The 18,750-nt window shown below is 30.9% G+C and overlaps 2 protein-coding genes across 5 annotated transcripts; one reads left to right on the top strand and one right to left on the bottom strand.

The window, feature by feature from the left end:
• Positions 1–6,536: 6,536 nt before the first annotated feature.
• On the bottom strand, positions 6,537–8,669 carry TAF13 (TBP-associated factor 13). Of its 4 annotated transcripts, none has more exons than XM_068637407.1 (6): positions 8,287–8,669; positions 7,845–8,019; positions 7,723–7,760; positions 7,495–7,554; positions 7,335–7,409; positions 6,537–6,782 (listed from the first exon to the last, which is right to left on the bottom strand). In XM_068637407.1, exons 2-6 carry the CDS (start codon positions 7,945–7,947, stop codon positions 6,648–6,650), a joined length of 411 nt encoding a protein of 136 aa, XP_068493508.1. In that variant the 5' UTR covers positions 7,948–8,019; positions 8,287–8,669; the 3' UTR covers positions 6,537–6,647. The 4 variants fall into 4 exon arrangements, with proteins under 4 accessions (XP_068493508.1, XP_068493507.1, XP_090160562.1 ...); XM_068637406.1 differs by having other exon boundaries at positions 7,845–7,986; positions 8,287–8,559; XM_090304436.1 differs by having other exon boundaries at positions 7,723–7,755; positions 7,845–7,986; positions 8,287–8,557.
• Positions 8,670–11,461: 2,792 nt separating this feature from the next.
• LOC137830214 (phospholipase A1 PLIP2, chloroplastic) lies at positions 11,462–14,947 on the top strand. Its single transcript, XM_068637405.2, is given in 6 exon segments — positions 11,462–12,271; positions 12,812–13,294; positions 13,520–13,579; positions 13,731–14,147; positions 14,240–14,780; positions 14,783–14,947. Coding segments are annotated over 6 exon segments (2,109 nt in total). The 5' UTR covers positions 11,462–11,689; the 3' UTR covers positions 14,809–14,947.
• The last annotated feature ends 3,803 nt before the right edge of the window (positions 14,948–18,750 follow it).

The following is an 18,750-nucleotide window of genomic DNA, read 5'->3' as shown; positions in this document are numbered from 1 at the left end:
TTCCTATGTATTTATTTTCTTGTAATTATTGTGCAAATTAAATAAAATCTATTCTGGTAAATTTAAAAACTACACTCCAATCTCTTTTTTTAAGAGCTTTCTGTACTGCAGCTTTCAAATTTTAATAAAATGCATCTTCCTATTTAATTAATGAACACGCATGTGGCACATGTCTCTTTTAAATATTTGTACAGTGAATCATGATCAAAAGGATTGATATATTAAAGAGTATTGAGTGTGTGATAAATGGTATAACTTGTAATATAACCTTGTTTTACCATCAGAAACTATGCCTCAACTGGAAAACCAAATATGTCACCATCAACCGCTCCTTCATCTTCATTTTCATCATATCTATAGTTCATGTTTTTCACATGGAATTGGAGAGCTCACCCCCAAAGACATTTTACCCAATTATTTCACCCTTCCATAATTTTATTTTCACGGGAAATATATTTTATACTATGTTTGTTGAATGTTAAAATTTGTAATAGAGTTTCAGTATCTCTTAAATATTTTTTTTATATATATATTATTGATAAAAAAAACATGTTATGTTAATTAGATTTATTAAAAAAAAAAAATTATCAAATTATACTTCATTATTATATACAACTATTATATGATATTGTGTGATATTATACACAATTATATATAATTAATTTAATAAATTATAAAATCTCATGATTAATGAATTCTACCTAATTGAATTGTAATTTGGAGATAAATATATATATATATATATATATATATATATTATATACAAGAAAATAAGAAATATTTTTTTCTTACTCTTTTTTATGTATATTTTTATAAAGTATATGAGTTTTAACATTCCTTAAATGTTTTACTTTAATATTATTATTTTTTGTTAATAAAAAAAATAGAGTATATTGACAACTGCACTAGAAAAATCAAACAAATGGTTGGCATGATTGGAACTGTGTGTCTGAGTTATGGTCGTGGTTGTGCACAACCTTCCCTAATCACTAGGGCCACCAAAGTAATGATTTTTTAGTACTCATCTCTCTGACCCATCACTACCAGACTCTACTCTCTCCCGCAACAATGCCATTTTTTGTCTGTCCTCAACTCAGATGCAAAAAATGGAACTTAAACTTCTGAACATCGCCATTGCCATTTTACATAAATACAAAGTAACTTCCTATATTTGTATCAAAATATCACTTTCTCACTTCACATCATACAGATAAAAATAATGTAAACATCACATTACTACTTTCTCATATTTAAAAAGACTCAAACGGAATATCATAATATAAAAGAATAAATTTCATTTTAAAAAACTTGAAGATGTATAAAAAAGTAAGTCAGGAATGAAAGTCAATAAAAAATATTACATATAAAAGTAAAGTTGTATCTTCGAGAAGGTTAAAATAGTAAATGTACTAATAAATCTTTAAATCATTATTAGTTATATATTAATTAATAAATAAATAAAAAACAGATATATTACTGTAGAAGCAAAATTATTAATTCTCAACCTTTGTTTAATAATTACAAAATGTACATATTTAATTTTAGCTTTATTAGAGATACTTTTAAAATGATACCGTTTTAAGATTAAGATAAGTTAAGTTAATATATTAAGATTATTATATTTTTTATATTTTAATTTTAAAAATATATTTTATTTACGTACATATAATCAAGTTAAATATTTCATAATTTAGTTACATTAATTTCTATTCTTTATATTGTATTTTCTATTTTAGATTATTAATTGATATTTGCATGTCGGTATACATCATTTGGTACTCTAATGGTATGGTCGAATCCTCTATAGTCGATACATCTCAGAAAATCGAAAAGTACTATTGAATGATATGTTTAACATAATCATTATATAAAATACATGTCTAATACTAATTTTAATTCGGTAAACCATGCCCAATAGTAAAGGAACACATTGACACTATAAATATACATTCAAAGACAAGACAAATGTACACATTTTCATAGCATTTATTACTCCAACCAATGATAATAGAGCACTGACTTAAGCGTCGGGTACCTTTTGCAGGTATCCTCCATTCTGACCGAGGCCGAAGACTAAGACATGGGAGAGATCGAAGAATAAGATTCGAGAGAGATCGGAGACCGAATTCAAATAAGAGACGCACATAAGAAAATATTTGCATTGTAACGATTGAGACTTTCTCAACACACATTTTACTATTTAATTTTATTATTTCATGAATTTGTTATTATTTTTTTAAACAATTTTTACATGATAAATGTAAAAGTTGAAAGAATTTATTTATTCATTAATTGAAAGCTGAAAGCCATAACATGATAAATAGATTATGGTCAAAATTCCAATAATCACGTGATCAAGACAAGTGAAATATCTATTAAGAAAAAATCCAAACATTCTATAATTATGATTTTAAGCATTGAAAATTTTAAAACATATAATATGATTCATGCATCATTTGTAAGACGAATAATTTTAACAACAAATCATGTAAGAAACAAGTGTTATGTCTATCAAACAATACAACACTATGTAATCTTTCTTTATGTCTAAAAAAGTGTTCACATGATTGATCATTATTGTTCCTCAACCAAATCAAAATAGTTCCAATTTTTACTGTGTAACATAGTGCTAGATGGTATAACACCAATGATAGTATAAATAGAGTCAGTTGACCTAAAGTCGTCTCTCAACGAATTCAATTGTGAATCTAATCAAACAATGTTCAAAAGTTGTTTGTAAGAAATAACAATAAAGTATATAAGGATTTGTGTCTGTTTGAATAGAAAATAAAATATAAAAGATGATAAAAAATACTAAAAATAGATTAAGTCTCAACTTCATTTATCAATGAATTCTTTAAATTTATATATATATATATATATATATATATATATATTGTTTTGTATAGTTAAGTTTTAAATGAAAAATCAGAAAGTTTCCTTTTCATTGTATATAGTCTTTCTATAGGTTTTAAATATTCGAAATTTACATAACAAAAATTATTTTGTTCAACACCTATCAAAATTGTTTCAAGATTTCTATCATGATAAAATACCATATCCAATTGACATTTTGGCCTCCTTTTATTTTAAGATGATGAACATTTTTTTTAATTGATAGTTTCCTTTTTTTTCACCTATGTCAAGCACAGACTTGTTGTATTAGTTTAATAAAAACTTATATATTTTTAGGTTATTTTTGCTTGAGTACTCCAAATGAATATTTCAAATAATTATCATTTATCTTTTAAAAAAATGTACTTTATTTAATATAAACCGCTTGTAAACATTTGGTGGGGTTGAAAATTAAAACTTATTTTCCTAAATCTATGAACCACTTTGACTTTTATGTAATTATTTTTCGTTATGGTTAACTAATAAAACTTTTTCGTGCCAACAAGTTTATGAAACAAACACTAAGTTTCTCTTTTTAATGTAATATAGAGATTAACATAAGTCAAATCCTAAGAACATATGTTAATTGAATTCATGGTTTGATATTCTTCCTTCATTAATTAAGATTGGGATTTGGATGAAGTTTAAAATAAAAAAATAACAAAGTAGACTATCTAATGACAATTGTCTATTAAACCCTCTACCAACAATTGAAATATGGAAACTAAAATCAAATCAAAACTGTACAAAAAAGCTAAATAAAAACTAGAAATATAAATAAAAAATGGAATTAAATGGACAGAAACTAAAATTACAGTAGTGATGAAACAAAAAACATAATATGTATTAGAAAAATTGTAAATGAAAGAAACTGTAAACAATAGAAATTAAAATAAAATGGTAAAATTCTTCAAAGAAAGAAAACTGTAAACAATAAGAATAGATTGTCCAGTGAAAAAAAAGTAAAGCTTGTAATCGAAAACATAACATAACTAAAATTAAAATTGTAATGGAAATGAACTAAAATTGAAATTAATTAAACGCATAAGCTTAAATGTAAATGCAGAATTCGAAGGAATTACAATAAAGAGAAGAAAATATTATTCGAGAAATGCAAAATAGTAAACGAAAATTATGGTCAAATTATCTTTAATATCTTTAACCTTGAATGTAAAAAACTCATATCTGAATTCATTGTTTAATGAAAAAAAAATGCACTACCAATTGATTTGTATATTTTCTAAAATGGTTTAAAAGAAGAAAACTACTTTGAAAAGAACATTGCTTAACAAATTTTCGTATTCATTTGAAATGGTATCCATTTGAAGGATTCAATCATCTTTCAAATGTAAATTTAGAGAAGAAAAAAAACTATTAGAATATAAAACATAAAGAGCATATGAGAAAACGCGAGATAAGGAAGATAGAAAAATGAAGAATTGAAAAAACAGATAACTAACTAAACTGTACAAACTAAAACGTAAATGTGAAGTTATCTATCTACCAGTTTTCTCTTCAGTTATTCCCAATTTATAAAGATCTGAATCACTATAAATGGACCTAAGCTACAACAAAAATTGGGTCCTCCAAAAATCTGTTACAACAAGATATTATTCTAGATTGTCTTCCTGCATTTAATGGTTTCTGTATTCAGCAACTTAGATAGATTCTTTTTTTCTTTTAATTAAACACTTCCAATCTTCATGATCCAATTGTTTTCATCAAAACTCCAAAGTTCAGGATATGATGTATATAAAAAATTTAGCTGAAAATACTGTTTTTTATACAAGATTTGTTCCAACTTTTATTTATTACGGAAAATGCAAGTGTGCTAAAAATTAAAAAAGTAAAAGTGGTTAAAAAATACAATAAATATATAAAAATATTAACAAAATCAAGTGTTACCATTAAACATTCCCATTGAACACCTAAATGAAAAAAAAAAAAAAAACTCTTTAAAAACGCAAGATATCTCGAATTTTGTTCGTTTATGTAAGGTAGGCAGCATCGATTGTAGACAAATCCTTTTGTTTATATTACATAACTACAAGTATATCACTGTTATTTTGGAAATTTAGAGCCCATTTAATATATTTATTAAAGCATTTAAAAACATCAATCAAAATCTTAATTATTTTTAGCAACTTTTGGCTATATAAAATATAACTAGCTTTTAAAACAAAAAATATAATTTCAACTAAACATTTACTTCATACTGAAAAAAAAAAAATTATTGTCTTGGTTAAATTTTATAAAAGAAAAATTACTTATATAGGAAAAATCCTTTCTGAAAAAATAACTTTTCTATAAACTTTTGAAAATAAAATAACAATAAGAATAAATGATTATTTTAAAAACTAATTTGAGAATTTTTAAAGATTTTTTTTTAAGTATCTTTTAATATGGAAGTATTTCTTTTTATAATTATAACTTAACTTTCGAAATCTTAAACATAAATCACTTGTGTTTTAAAGTTTAAAACCCGTCTGTTTTCGGCCCTTAAACAAAAGAGTTTTGGAAATTGCTTCCTGCACCCGATCAATTGTGACCGGCACCCGACACACTTTTAAAATTCCTAAAATGCCCTTGTTTTCTTCATTTACGGATAAAAATATCCAGAATTGCTCGTTGCTTATGGATAAAAATATCCGAAACTGATCGTTGCTTACGGATAAAAATATCCGGAAGTCACAGTTGTGCCTACGGATAAAAATATCCAGAAGCCAGCCACAGTTGTGCCTACGGATAAAAATATCCGGATCCAACTATATTCCGGATAAAAATATCCGTAAGTCAAAACAAACTTACGGATAAAAATATCCAGACCCCAAATTCCCTTACGGATAAAAATATCCGCACCTCTCAAAAGTCACTTGCGGATAAAAATATCCACAACTCTCACTCACTTATGGATAAAAATATCTGGAAGCATGACGTACCTTCGAATTTGGTGCTCTGCCTGCGACAATGGAGGTCACGGTGGGTGCAGAAGAATGGAGAAGAATGTCGCTCACGGTGGTTGGACAACAAGCTTGCTTACGGTGGCTGCACAACACAGTGGCTTACGGTGGCTGCGGCAGGCACAATGGAATGGAAGAACAGAAGAATAGGATTGGTGTAGGTGATTGGGTGCATATCACAATTATAGTTTTCAGAATTTCATTAAGGGTATATTCATCTTTTCCTATTAAGTGATTGGGTGCCAGTTAGAATGTGTTGGGTGCAGGGAGAATGTGCCAAGAGTTTTTAAGATTTCAAAAGTACTATTTTATAAAACCTAAAGCCATTTTTCGCTTAATTACGATAGTAATGAAACTTTTACTTCTCTCTCGTAAAAATATTCATAGTTCTCAGAAAACTAAGTTTTTCTTAACTTCAACAAGCATAATAATATTTCAAAAATCATTGTCTATAAGGTATAAAAAAAACCACATTTTCCGTGTGAAAATCATTTTTAAAAGTCTGAACGATCAAAATCTTATCTAACTATCATGATCGAGTTGAATAAAATTATTTTCGAAGAAATAATTATTCTTTTCTTACATCTTGATTGCTTTAAGAAAATATTTTTTTCCTAAAACTACAAAAAAATATGGGCGTAAAAAAGACAGAAAATTATTTATTGGCATGTGCACGTTAAATTCAAGCAAGAAGATAAAAATAAAATATAATTCGATCAAGGGTTAGGAGCATCTTCAGAAAAGCTAAACATATTACAACCAACATTAGTGCATTTCAGTAATCTACATTATTCATCCTTCCACTGTCTCGTCAACCTCAAAAACCTTCCTCAGTTTCTCTTCGTCTGATTCAAAAACCTTTCTTGCTTGTTTCAGCTCTTCATTCATAGACAGTAGTTCTGTACAGCGGTTAAGTTTCGGCAAATCCTGCAGTATATACGGTTATCGATTTGGGTATTAGACAAACAATAAAACAGAAATGATGGTAGTGTGAACTCTGTCGTCTTATGACAGCCAAAAGCCATGTTAGCTCAAAATCTACTCTACGAGGCAGCAACTTTTCAGGGTTTTTTTTGTTAGTATACGACAATTTCAAAGGTTGTCCATAAGGTTGCTGGGTAATCAGTTGTCAGTACCAACCACCCAAGGACTGAAGTCATTTATTCCTTCACTATTTAAACAAAGATTACGAGTTAGTCTTAATTAGTTTTTTATAATATCACGCTACGTTTGCTCAAGTTAATGAAAAATGGTGAGGTAACGTTCATGCAGGAAGCGTTTCTGCCAGTGCATGTTTAAGACTTTAAGGAACCACAAAATTAAACTCTGCTATGTCAGTAGGGTGCTACTTCTACAATCTATGGTACTTACTGACATTTAGATTTGTTGGTAATACTTCATGATCCTTCAGAAGCTGTTAACTAAACCTAACTTTTAATCTTCATAATCATTATTTGCAATTTTTTTAACAAAGAATACCTTGCGAATCAAATAGAGGAAATCCTCAACTGATAGCTTCCCCCTTTGAGATCCAATATCTTGGGCTTTATGAACCTGACACGCAAATTATGCATAAGAACAACCAAGCTAACTAGCTCACTCAGACGGAATTGAACAATTTAAAAGTTAGGAATATTACCAGTTCTGTGACATATTCCACAACAATGTCCTCCATAAGAGTCACACTTTCAGGAAGTGGCTAATTGAAGCAGCAAAAACAATAAAAGTTCAAGTTAATAGACATAATTCTTTAAATTACAAGAAAACAAAAATATTGTTAAATGTTACATAATGAAGACAATACAATGCAAATTATGTGTACACAGGGACATGCGTAGGAGGGTAAGGGTTAACACTTAACACTCACATTAGGATCATCTCCAAAGCCATACATCATGTGCTGCACTAACGTAACCAGAAAAAGGAACATTATTAGGAATGAGAGAACAGTAGAGTAAAATGTTAAAAATTTAGAACAAGAATTCTTACATTCTTTTTGGAAAACTCCCCTTTTGCGCTTGGATGAAGTTTCCGATGGTTGTGAGGAAGCTGCTCTTGGTTTTGATGAGGTTCCCGCAGCAGAGCTGCTCATTGTTATTAGCCAATGCTTATACAGTTATCTTCAGGGTAACTGGAATTAGTGAATAGGATCAGTTTGTAGGTTCTGTCCAGCACACAGAATGCCAGAGAATAAAAAATCAGAATAATGGCATGGTTCAAACTAAGGAAAGAATGAGGGACACAGATCTTGGCAACTGCACACCCCTCAAATGGACGTCAAACTTGTCTCACCGGATCGGAGCGATCCGGCGATCGAAGGGCTGGATCGGACGATCCATGGGCCTCGCGATCCATGACGCGGCCCAAAAACAAAAAAAAACCCTAAACCCAATAAAACCCTAATTTGAAATCCAGAAACCCTAACTTGTACCTCTGTCGCGCCGTTTTAAAGTCGCTTGTTCTCGCCGTTTCGCCGCCGCTGCCCGCGCTGCGTTTAGCTGCCTCCGTCTCTGCACACCACCGCACACGCTGCTCGCGCTGCCTCCGCCTTCGCGCTACCTCTGCCACTGCGCACGGCTGCGGAAAATGAAGAAGGGACCGTCCGGCGCAGGAAGAAGATGAAGATCCTAAACCTAATTTTGAAAAACCTAATAAATTTGGGCCGTTGGCCCAATAAACCCCAAATCTCTAATTATTCAAATAAAATTTAAATATGCTGTGTGGCTATATCAGTAGTTAAAACTAATTAAGAATTAAAAGTTTAAAACCTCCTTAAAATTTGGTTTTGTTAGATTTATTCTTGGCCCATTTAAAAACATTATATTTATTGTAATTCACGATAATTTTATTTTATCTCTGTCACAACCTCTTCCACCATAACTATCCAATATCAATAACACTAATTATTTAATAAATTATGAATATAACACTAATTATTTAATAAATTATGAATATATTTTAATTATCTTATGTACAGTACTAACTTTTTTAATAAACTCGAATAATAACTTTTTTAATCGAGTTACAATCTTTTGAGTTACGAGTTTTCAAACCTTTTCCATCCATCTCCAAATTACGAGTTTATAACATTAGATGTAAGGACTACAGCATATGAAATCTGTAATTTAAATAAAAAAAGTTAAAATAAAAATGGGATATTGTTAATTCAATTCTAATATTATTTAAAATTAGGATAAAAAAAAGTACGTTTTTTGGTATATTTAAAAAATGTACATTAAAATAAAATATTACCGTCATCACATATATATATATACTCATATTTTTCTTCAAAATTTATCTGTAAATATTTGCTGCGACAAACAATATTAATTAAATATAAAAAAAAATATTACGTATTTTAAATTCGCTGAATCATAAAATGGAAAACTATATTTTTTTCATGTATTTATGATTTTCTTTGATGTCACGACGATAACCAAACTATTGAATGTCCTTACGGTTGAGGAACTTATTAGGTTTGATTGGAATAAATAAGTTTGCCACCACCGGTTTTGCCGCTATAGAGTCAACCTCTGTAACTACTTCCACAATTAATATAGTTATTGAAAATTTAATGCTAATGCTATGCTTTTCAATGGATTTTGGTCACTAAAATATTAGAATGGAAAGTTAGCACTTTTAAATTTGTTTTATTTTAATATTAAATTAAATATATATTAATAATTAATCATATAAAACTCATAATGGTGAAAGATCTCACGTCAAGTATCATCTATAACATTACTATAAATAATCTTCTATAGGATTACTAGACATAATCTTCTATAAGATTAATTTATAGTATACACGTGATCAGTTTTCACTTATGAATTTTATAAAAATAGTAAAATACTTATCCTTTTCTAATAGTATAACTATTAATTAATTTGATCATAAAAACTTACTAAAAATAATAAAAAGGAATTTACTCTAAAAAAAAAAAAATTAGAAAATTTTACTCTCATCATGGCTAGAAATCTAAAAGTGGTCTTTAATAATTAACATAATGGGAGGATGAAGTCAAATTTATAGACAAAAGAAAGGAGAAAAAAAAGTATTATTTAGATAATGGTATTTAAAATAAATTCTAGATAACTAAATTTTTTATTTATATAAAATTTTCACAGTTATGGAAATTATCTATAAATCATGGTCATATCCCATCCAATTCGGGTGACACCTCGAAAAATCAGTTAACACTAATTTATTGAAGATATTATCCAAATATACCTGTCTGTAAATCAGAAAACCTCCCTAAAAATCAATTAACACTGATATTTGATAGATTCGGTCAGTCACAACAAATGACTCGTGACTAAACACTATAAATAAATATTTTATAAAGGAGTACGATACAATTTTGATCAGTTCCACTATACACTCTTAACACAAAGTACTTACTTGCAGGTTAACTCCTAACCGAATGTTAGGAAATTAAGGAAAATGAATCTTAAAGTATGAAAAAGTAATGAGAAGTAAGGGAACAACCGGACAATTGATAGCTACAACAATTGTTACAACCAATCTCAAGTACTATCTAGAGTAATTTTGTTTATACATGTAGAGTAATTTTGTTTATACATGTAGAGTTTATAAAAAGAAAATTTTTCTTTTACCACTCGAATATTAAACAATATACGCTTGATAATCAATTATAATAATATAATAATATTTTTAATTAAAAAATATATAATTAAAATAATATATGTGAATTATATCTGGTTACTTTTTGTGATGTTAAAGTATCACCATCCTTCGAAAAAAACATGATATTTATGGAACTTATTTAATAAATATTTTAACATTATTTTCTTTGGTATGATCAATAAAGAGATACTTAATTGTTTTTTTTTAAAATTTTGAATTTAAAGAGAATGTTTTTTTTAGAGGAAAGGAAATAGTCGCTTAAGGTATAAAAAATATTAAACTAAAAAGACCACTCTCAATCTGTATTAATATAAAAAATGATAATATTTTTGACGCAATTTTCACATAATTTTATTTATCTCCGTGACTACATTTTATAGTGGAAATGTTATGATAGCCTAGGTACTTTTATTTGTTTTATGGACGTTTTTTGTTATTGTAAAGATTGAAAATTATTTTAACTCAACGATAAATAAAAGAAAAGAGATGCCAAAAAGAAATTTGAGTTATAGATGGTCATTGTTTAAAACATGCGTTTTGAACAAGGAAAATGTTAATGTGTGACGGGTGTCGTGTGGCGTTTAGTAGCAACCGATATTACCCGTGACGCACAGTGCCATCCTCCACAACACAATACAACCCATAAAAAGCAAAGTTTTCGTGTTTTACCGACACGTCACCAGATTTACGCGTGCACTCATCGACACATACCACGTGGCACTTTGATCTAAAAGTTTGGAGCTTGTCAGAGATTCACGCGCTTTTTCCACGAAATTGCCAAACACATGCTCGCAAATCACAATTCCCAAACCAAACACGGGGGAACCCATCCTTGCTGTAACGACGCCGTCGCCTCCTTAGAATTCTATTTTGTCTATTAAGATGAAGATACGTCGTCGTTCAACTCTGATAACGTCACTAAGTCTAATGGGGACCTTCTTTTTATTTATTTTTATATTATTTATTATTCATTGCGCCTTTTTCAGTTCTGCTCTCTTTAAATGCTCCCTCCTATTTCGTTGAGTCTCTCTTTCTCGCGATTTGAAGAACAATAAACAACAGTAGCATTCGGCAAACTGCGTAACGCTTGAAGTTAAAGAGAAAAATAAAAAGAAATAAAGAGAAGAAATCGTCGTTGTTGTGAACATTGTGTGTGTGTGTTGTGTTGTGTTTCCGAAAACTGAAGAATGGAAGCTGTGTGTTTAAAATCAGGGATGCTTCCCACGATCTCTATTGGTGGGTCGCTGGACGCACGTGCCAATCCTTCTCAGGTGAGCACGGTGGGGCGTTCCGCAGGGGATAAACCGCCGCAAAGGTCGCTGTTTTCGAGGTTTTCCTTTCGGTACCCTTTGGAATCTCTCTGGCCTCGGGGGAATAACAGCAAGCACAAAGGGCTCGCCCTCGACGATGCCGTTTTGGCGGATAACGCCGAAGCGAAGGCCGTTAGAGATGACGGCGAGGGTGACGGATCGGAACGCGGAAACTGGGTTTTGAAGATTTTGCACGTGAAGTCCGTGTGGGAGGGGAAACAGCGCAAAGAAGAGGAGGTTGCGGTTACTGATCAAACTCAAAGCAATTACGATGGGGAGGAGGTGTGTGAATGTGATGCTTGCGGGGTTGGGGAAGATGACGGTTACGACACAGAAGAGGCTGAATTCGATAGAGGCTCCTTTTCCAGAATGCTTCGGAGGGTATCGTTAGCAGAAGCTAGATTGTATGCTCAGATGTCACACTTGGGGAACTTGGCTTACGATATACCGAAAATCAAGGTACGATACTTTAGATCGTTCTTCTGTTTTTAGTTTTAGTAAATCGTATGTTTATGTCTGTTTCATCCTTCTTTTAATTTATGTTTGCGATTTTTTTATTGTTTTGAGTGATTCATAGATTTTTAGACCTCCGATCTATCTGATCTGGATCTAGCACACTTTGCTTGCTTGAAGATTCTTTGTGTTATATATGATTTCTCTAACTTTTCAAAAACCCGTGGAAGGTTTAAGTTTAAACTTCATGAAGTGTTAATCTGTAATGGAAGTGCCTAGTTACGATACATGTTTCATTTAGCTGTGGATTACTCATTATTCGTGTGATCTGATTGATCATTGCTGTTGGGCGTATGGTTCTGCGAGGAGATATGTAGATGGGGGCTGTGTTATTTTACCATTTACCTAAGACTAAATAGCATTTTATAACTTATGTTATTGTTTTTTATTAAAATAGCATGTTCTGGAATCGATAAACTCTAGGAATTTGATTTTCCACAAAATGAATATACAGCACTAATTTTCATTTTGGCTTTGATAATTTAGCCAGGGAAACTCTTAAAACATTATGGTTTGCGCCTTATAACTTCATCAATAGAGAAGAAGGAATTGGCAGCAATAGCTGAAAAAGATACCCAGAAAGTTGAAACTGACGAGAAGGAAGAAAAAGAAGAAGAAAAAGGAAAGGATCCGAACTACAGTGGATACAACATAAGTGCAACTGCTGCTTATAACATTGCCGCCTCTGCTGCCACTTATCTGCATTCTCAGACTAGGAGCATATTTCCATTCAAATCCTCAAATGAAGCTTCACTTGATAGAAGCAATGAAAGCCGAGACAATAAAGTAATAATAAACACAGAGGTGGCATCTTTGATGGCCACAACCGATTCAGTGACTGCAGTGGTTGCGGCAAAGGAGGAAGTAAAGCAGGCTGTTGCTGATGATTTAAACTCTGCACATTCATCACCCTGCGAATGGTTTGTCTGTGATGATGACCAGAGTGGTGCAAGATTTTTTGTTATTCAGGTAGGAAAAATTTTGCACTGAAATTGCACTTCTTGGTTTCAGTTTGAAAAATTTCAGTACTTTGCGAGAATTTGTGAGCTCAAATATGATAAAATCACTATTAGTGGTTCCCAATATTTATTTGCGTTATATAGCCATATTATATTTTAGAGTATATGTAATTTCCTGTCAGTCTTGGACGTATGGAGTGATCTTTTCTCACTATTTTATTTTAAATAAATGTAGGGTTCAGAGACAATGGCTTCTTGGCAAGCAAACCTGCTTTTCGAACCGATTAAGTTTGAGGTAATTGTCAATATTGCAGACTGTCATTCTGCTTGTCAAAGGAGATTTTCATTTTTTAATGGTTATAAACAAATACTTTTGAATCTTTGTTAATGCGTGCTTCCAACTATCTATCCCGAAATTGACATAATGATGTGCTTTTTCCCCCCAGGGGTTAGACGTCCTTGTGCACAGAGGTATATATGAGGCTGCTAAAGGGATGTATCAGCAGATGTTGCCAGAAATACATGCTCACCTAAAATCTCGAGGTTCTTGTGCAACTTTTCGTTTCACTGGGCATTCTCTTGGTGGAAGCTTGGCATTGCTAGTAAATCTCATGCTGTTGATTAGGCAGGAGGTGCCTGTCTCCTCTCTACTTCCCGTGGTAACATTTGGTTCCCCATCCATCATGTGTGGAGGGGATAGTCTGCTAGAAAAATTAGGTTTGCCTAGGAGTCATGTTCAAGCAATTACAATGCACAGAGACATAGTTCCTCGAGCATTTTCTTGCAATTACCCTAATCACGTTGCAGAACTATTGAAGGCTGTCAATGGGAACTTCCGTAGTCATCCTTGTCTCAATAAACAGGTAAAGTTATGGTTATCTAAATGATTTAAACTGGATAAAGAAATTTCTTTTATATAAATTCTAACTGACTTCTATGTGAATTTTTACTGCAGAAGGTACTGTATACACCAATGGGTAGTCTGCTGATTCTGCAGCCAGATGAGAAATTTTCACCAAGCCATCATCTCCTGCCTTCAGGCAGTGGTCTATATCTTTTGTGTTGCCCTTTTTCAGAATCCAACAACACAGACAAGCAGCTCCGAGCTGCCCAGACGGTGTTCTTGAACTCACCTCACCCACTTGAGATATTAAGTGACCGATCTGCTTATGGATCTGGAGGAAGCATACAAAGAGATCATGACATGAATTCCTACTTCAAGTCCGTGAGAACTGTGATTCGGCAGGAACTTAAACAAATCCGTAAGTCTAAGAGGGAGCAACGGCGCAAGGTGTGGTGGCCTCTTGTGTTACCACGTGGAATGGATACCAGGATTGTTGCTGGGAGGTCCATGATATCAATCAATGTAGGTCAACGCCAGTCATCCTTCTCTGGCATGATACAAACAGGGAGAGAGTCCCTGAAAAGGTTCAGCAGGCTTGTTACGTCCCAACATATGCATTTGTTTGTGTTGCTCTTATTCCCTGCTCGCTTGTTACTCTTGGGAACATACAGCCTAATTAGCCTCAAATGAATATAAAATCTGATTCATTATTTTAATCATGGGGGACAATTGTATAGGGCGAGGGCACATGCCTAGAGAAACATTACACACTTAGAACATTCTTTATTCATTAATTTGAAAATTGAAATATTGCGTTCTTATGAGTCCTTATGTAATTTTATTGAATGGGTCTTCTTGAGTGTTTGGTTGGACAAACAAAACAGGAAAGACTTGCGTAAATGTTTCTCCAATCCTGCCCGTTGTCGTAATCAAGTGAAGTAAAAAATTAGTTCGCTTGCCCTCTGAATGTAAGATATTAAAGACGTCATCGATGAACGTGTTTATCAAGCAATAATAATGTGTTAGCACGTAGCGCAAGATATTACTCATGTGTTACGCGCGTACTCTAAAATTGCAAGTAGTTGTTGCTTGAAAAAGTGAAAGATGAAATGGTTGCTTTGCAGAGATGGGTAAGAGAAGGAAAGACAGTGCCAATTCATGAAAACGAGTCAGATTCTGCTGTTTCCTTTTGATGCCTAGTTTTATGCACATGCAGATTCACATGCCAAACCAAAAATAGCCGACAAACTTTGGAACCAGATTCTTTCGTCTACTCAACAAGTTCTAGTCTGCATTATACGGCTGGTGTTTTTCACTCACAAACAAAATGGAACAGTCCACACCACCCATCCAACTGGCTCCATCGTTTATCCATCCAACAAAGCAAAATCGAGTCACTATTATACCTCTTGTCACCTCAATTTTTCCAAATGTTTGCGCTTTTGGCAGCATTACTCGCCTACACGTCGATTTGGATATGGTTAAACAAAACCATTTTTCTTCTCATCATTTTCTTTTGGTACGAAGCCAGCTGTGAGCAAAATATTTGGAATTGGCTTACAACAAAAATATAACTTAAAATAGAAGGTCTAGAGAAATTAAGCGATGAAACTCCTTAATAAGTTAACTCGCAGGTCAAGAGCATAGTGGATAAGTAGATATTATGAGTGATTCGGCAGTTTTTCTCGTTCTTGTTGACTGATGCGTATGGTGGGTCACTACGCACTCGTTATTAGAAGTTAGGATCCTTGAATGTGGATGACGGTTGAACATTATTTAAACATTCAAAGTCTTCATGATTTCACTGCCGAGTTGTCCAAAGCTGCCTCATAATTCATCTCCCCACTAATATAAAGATATTTTCATTTTCCATGGGTCTACCACAGAAAATTTTGTGTAAGTAAGAAAATGAATAAATACTATAAAAACTTTTGTAATTCAACTTTATACTGAATATTCTTTTGACAATAGAAGTTCTTTTAGAATTAAATTAAACTTTTCCTTTTACAGCGAATTAAACTCTAAAAAACTAAACTTAATTCAATAGCTTTATTTTATTTTAAAAGATAGAAGGATGAATGTAAGATATTCAAAGGTTTGTATTCCCGTCATATTTTATTCCTTTCCATTTTTTTCTTCATTAATTACAATCAAACAGACAGAAAGTTAGTGTTGTACAAAATAGGTTGGAGATTAAACACAGTTCATTAGGAAAATTTAAAAAAGATAAAGAAAAAAGATGAGAGTATGAATTTATGAAACATCCATTATTGTACAGAACATTGCATTTTTTTTTTGGTATTAGACATTTCATTTAATCAAATAAACGTGTAAAACAGTAAAAAGTTAATAATAGGTGTAAACCCTAAACCCTAACAATTTAGTGATTCTAGAATAGCAACACTTTTATTTTCTTTATTATAACAAAACATTAAATTAGCTATCCAATATTAATGTTGATATTGCCTATTAGTGTCTGTTAAGTTAATTCTAACACGACACAAAAAACTTATTTTAATTTTTATAATTAAATAAATGTTTAGGTTAGTTTCGGCTTAATCCACGTTAATAAAGTCGGTTTAATGTTGCACGTTAACATAGTCACCTAATTGACTATAATGTCCCATAGCATATTTTTTTCTAAAAAAAAATATAAAACATTAGTGTGAGTTAAGAGAATACTAAATTAAATAAATTTTAAAACAAAAAACATTAGCGTGAGTCAATTTGACACAAAATTGAATAATTTTAAAAATAAAAACACTAGTGTTGGTTATGTAGACGCTAAATTAAATAAATTTAAAAATAAAAAATATTAACGTGGATCAATTCGATAATAAATTAAATAAATTTTAAAATAAAAATATGGGTCAAGGCAACACCAAATTAAATAAATTTTAAAATAAACATTTGTGTTAGAGTCCATTTAATGTTTAACACTACTAGAGTCAGCTTAACCAACAATAGCTTAACCAACAATAATTTATATGTTATGAATATGTGTGTCTCGTGACAACGAATATGAACCGTAGATTTTTTGTAATATAAAAAATCATATTTAAATATGATAATTCTTCTTATCCACAATTTTTCTCTTTCACTTTTTATATAAATCTCCTCACACCCATCTTCTTCATTCACACTCAAATCTCCTCACACTCATCTTCTTTATCAACATCCACCTCCTTCATCTATAACCATCTTCTTCACTCACACTTATCTTTTTTATCCACATATATCTCCTTCATCTACACTCCTTCCCTACTTTTCTCATTTAGACTCATCTACTTCATTCACATTCATATCCTTCATCAACACTCATCCTCATCATCCACTATAATTTTGTTTCTATTTTTTCATTTATATATTATTTTTTTAAATATGTGGCGTTTTACGATAATTTTTTAATAAAAATATTCTTTTTAAAAACCAGACCGATATGAATAAACATTAAATTAAAAAAATAACAAAAAAATTAGTTTGGGAAAAGCCAAATCTAAATGAAATAAATTTTAAAATATAAAACATTAGTGTGACCTATATAAACACTAAATTAAATAAACTTTAAAATAAATAAAAAAACATTAGTGAGTACCAAACATACACTAAACTAAATACATTTTAAAATAAAAAAATTAGCACGGGTCAAGTCGATACTAAATTAAATAAATTTTAAGATAAAAAAATTAGCATTGGTCAAACAGACTCTAAATAAAAAAAGTTATAATAAAAAGCATGAACATGGACCGACGCTAAATTAAATATATTTTAAAATAGAAAATATTAGTATAGATTAAACGAATGTTAAATTAAATAAATTTTAAAATAATAATAAAAAATTAAAAATAAATGTTAATTAGTTCATAACATTTGTTCGTAATGATAATATTTTTTTTATAAACATGTGAGAAATTAATATTTAGGAGACAATCTTAATACTTTATTTACGAGGAATCGATATGAATGCTTTATATATGTGCATTAATGTCAATCAAGATGGAATGTTATATGTTTTTATTGATTGAAACTATATACGAGTAATAAGGATTAATCTCATTTCCAGTTTTTTTTAATTGAATTATTTTACTCATTTATTTTGTTTTCATTTAATTTTTACGCAAACTTATGTCAATATCTTTCAAATCAAATTATTGTACATGTTATTATACTTAGTGAATGTAACAATTAAGATTTCAAATAATTATTCATTGTGGGTTCGATATCTGTCCTTAGGGACAAATTATACTTTTGACTTAGTACACTTGCCAAAAAAAGGTCAACATTCATACATGTAGGTAAAAGAAATTGTCGCCCATGACTCCAACGAGGTGTAAATCTAAAAACAACCTATGTATGAAACGCTAACTGAAGTCCCATTTTTATCTATAAAAATTGTTCAACCCACCAAGTGCAATAGATAAGCTCGGGCAACAATTGTCCATTGCCTATTACCACATGTGTCCTCATATACCTCTCTCAATGATGTGAGTTCATTTTAACTTTGCACATGTTTTTAGGATTTTTACTTGGATTAAGATAGATTAACAATAATAGGTGAAACTCAATGAAGATTGCCACTGAACACAAACTTAACCAAGTGGTTAAGTACGAAGGTATCTTCA

Source organism: Phaseolus vulgaris, chromosome 7 (assembly GCF_051622355.1).
Source record: "Phaseolus vulgaris cultivar YP4 chromosome 7, ASM5162235v1, whole genome shotgun sequence".
Lineage (NCBI taxonomy): Eukaryota > Viridiplantae > Streptophyta > Magnoliopsida > Fabales > Fabaceae > Phaseolus > Phaseolus vulgaris.
Note: the sequence above shows the minus strand (reverse complement) of the source record. Positions and strands in the feature narration are given on the sequence as shown.

Coding starts and splice junctions, on each gene's coding strand:
- TAF13 (XM_068637407.1), bottom strand. CDS start 7,947: ATGAGCAGCTCTGCTGCGGGAACCTCATCAAAACCAAGAGCAGCTTCC. Junction 7,761..7,844: donor GGGAGTTTTCCAAAAAGAAT/GTAAGAATTCTT, acceptor TGGTTACGTTAG/TGCAGCACATGATGTATGGC. Junction 7,410..7,494: donor TGGAATATGTCACAGAACTG/GTAATATTCCTA, acceptor TTTGCGTGTCAG/GTTCATAAAGCCCAAGATAT.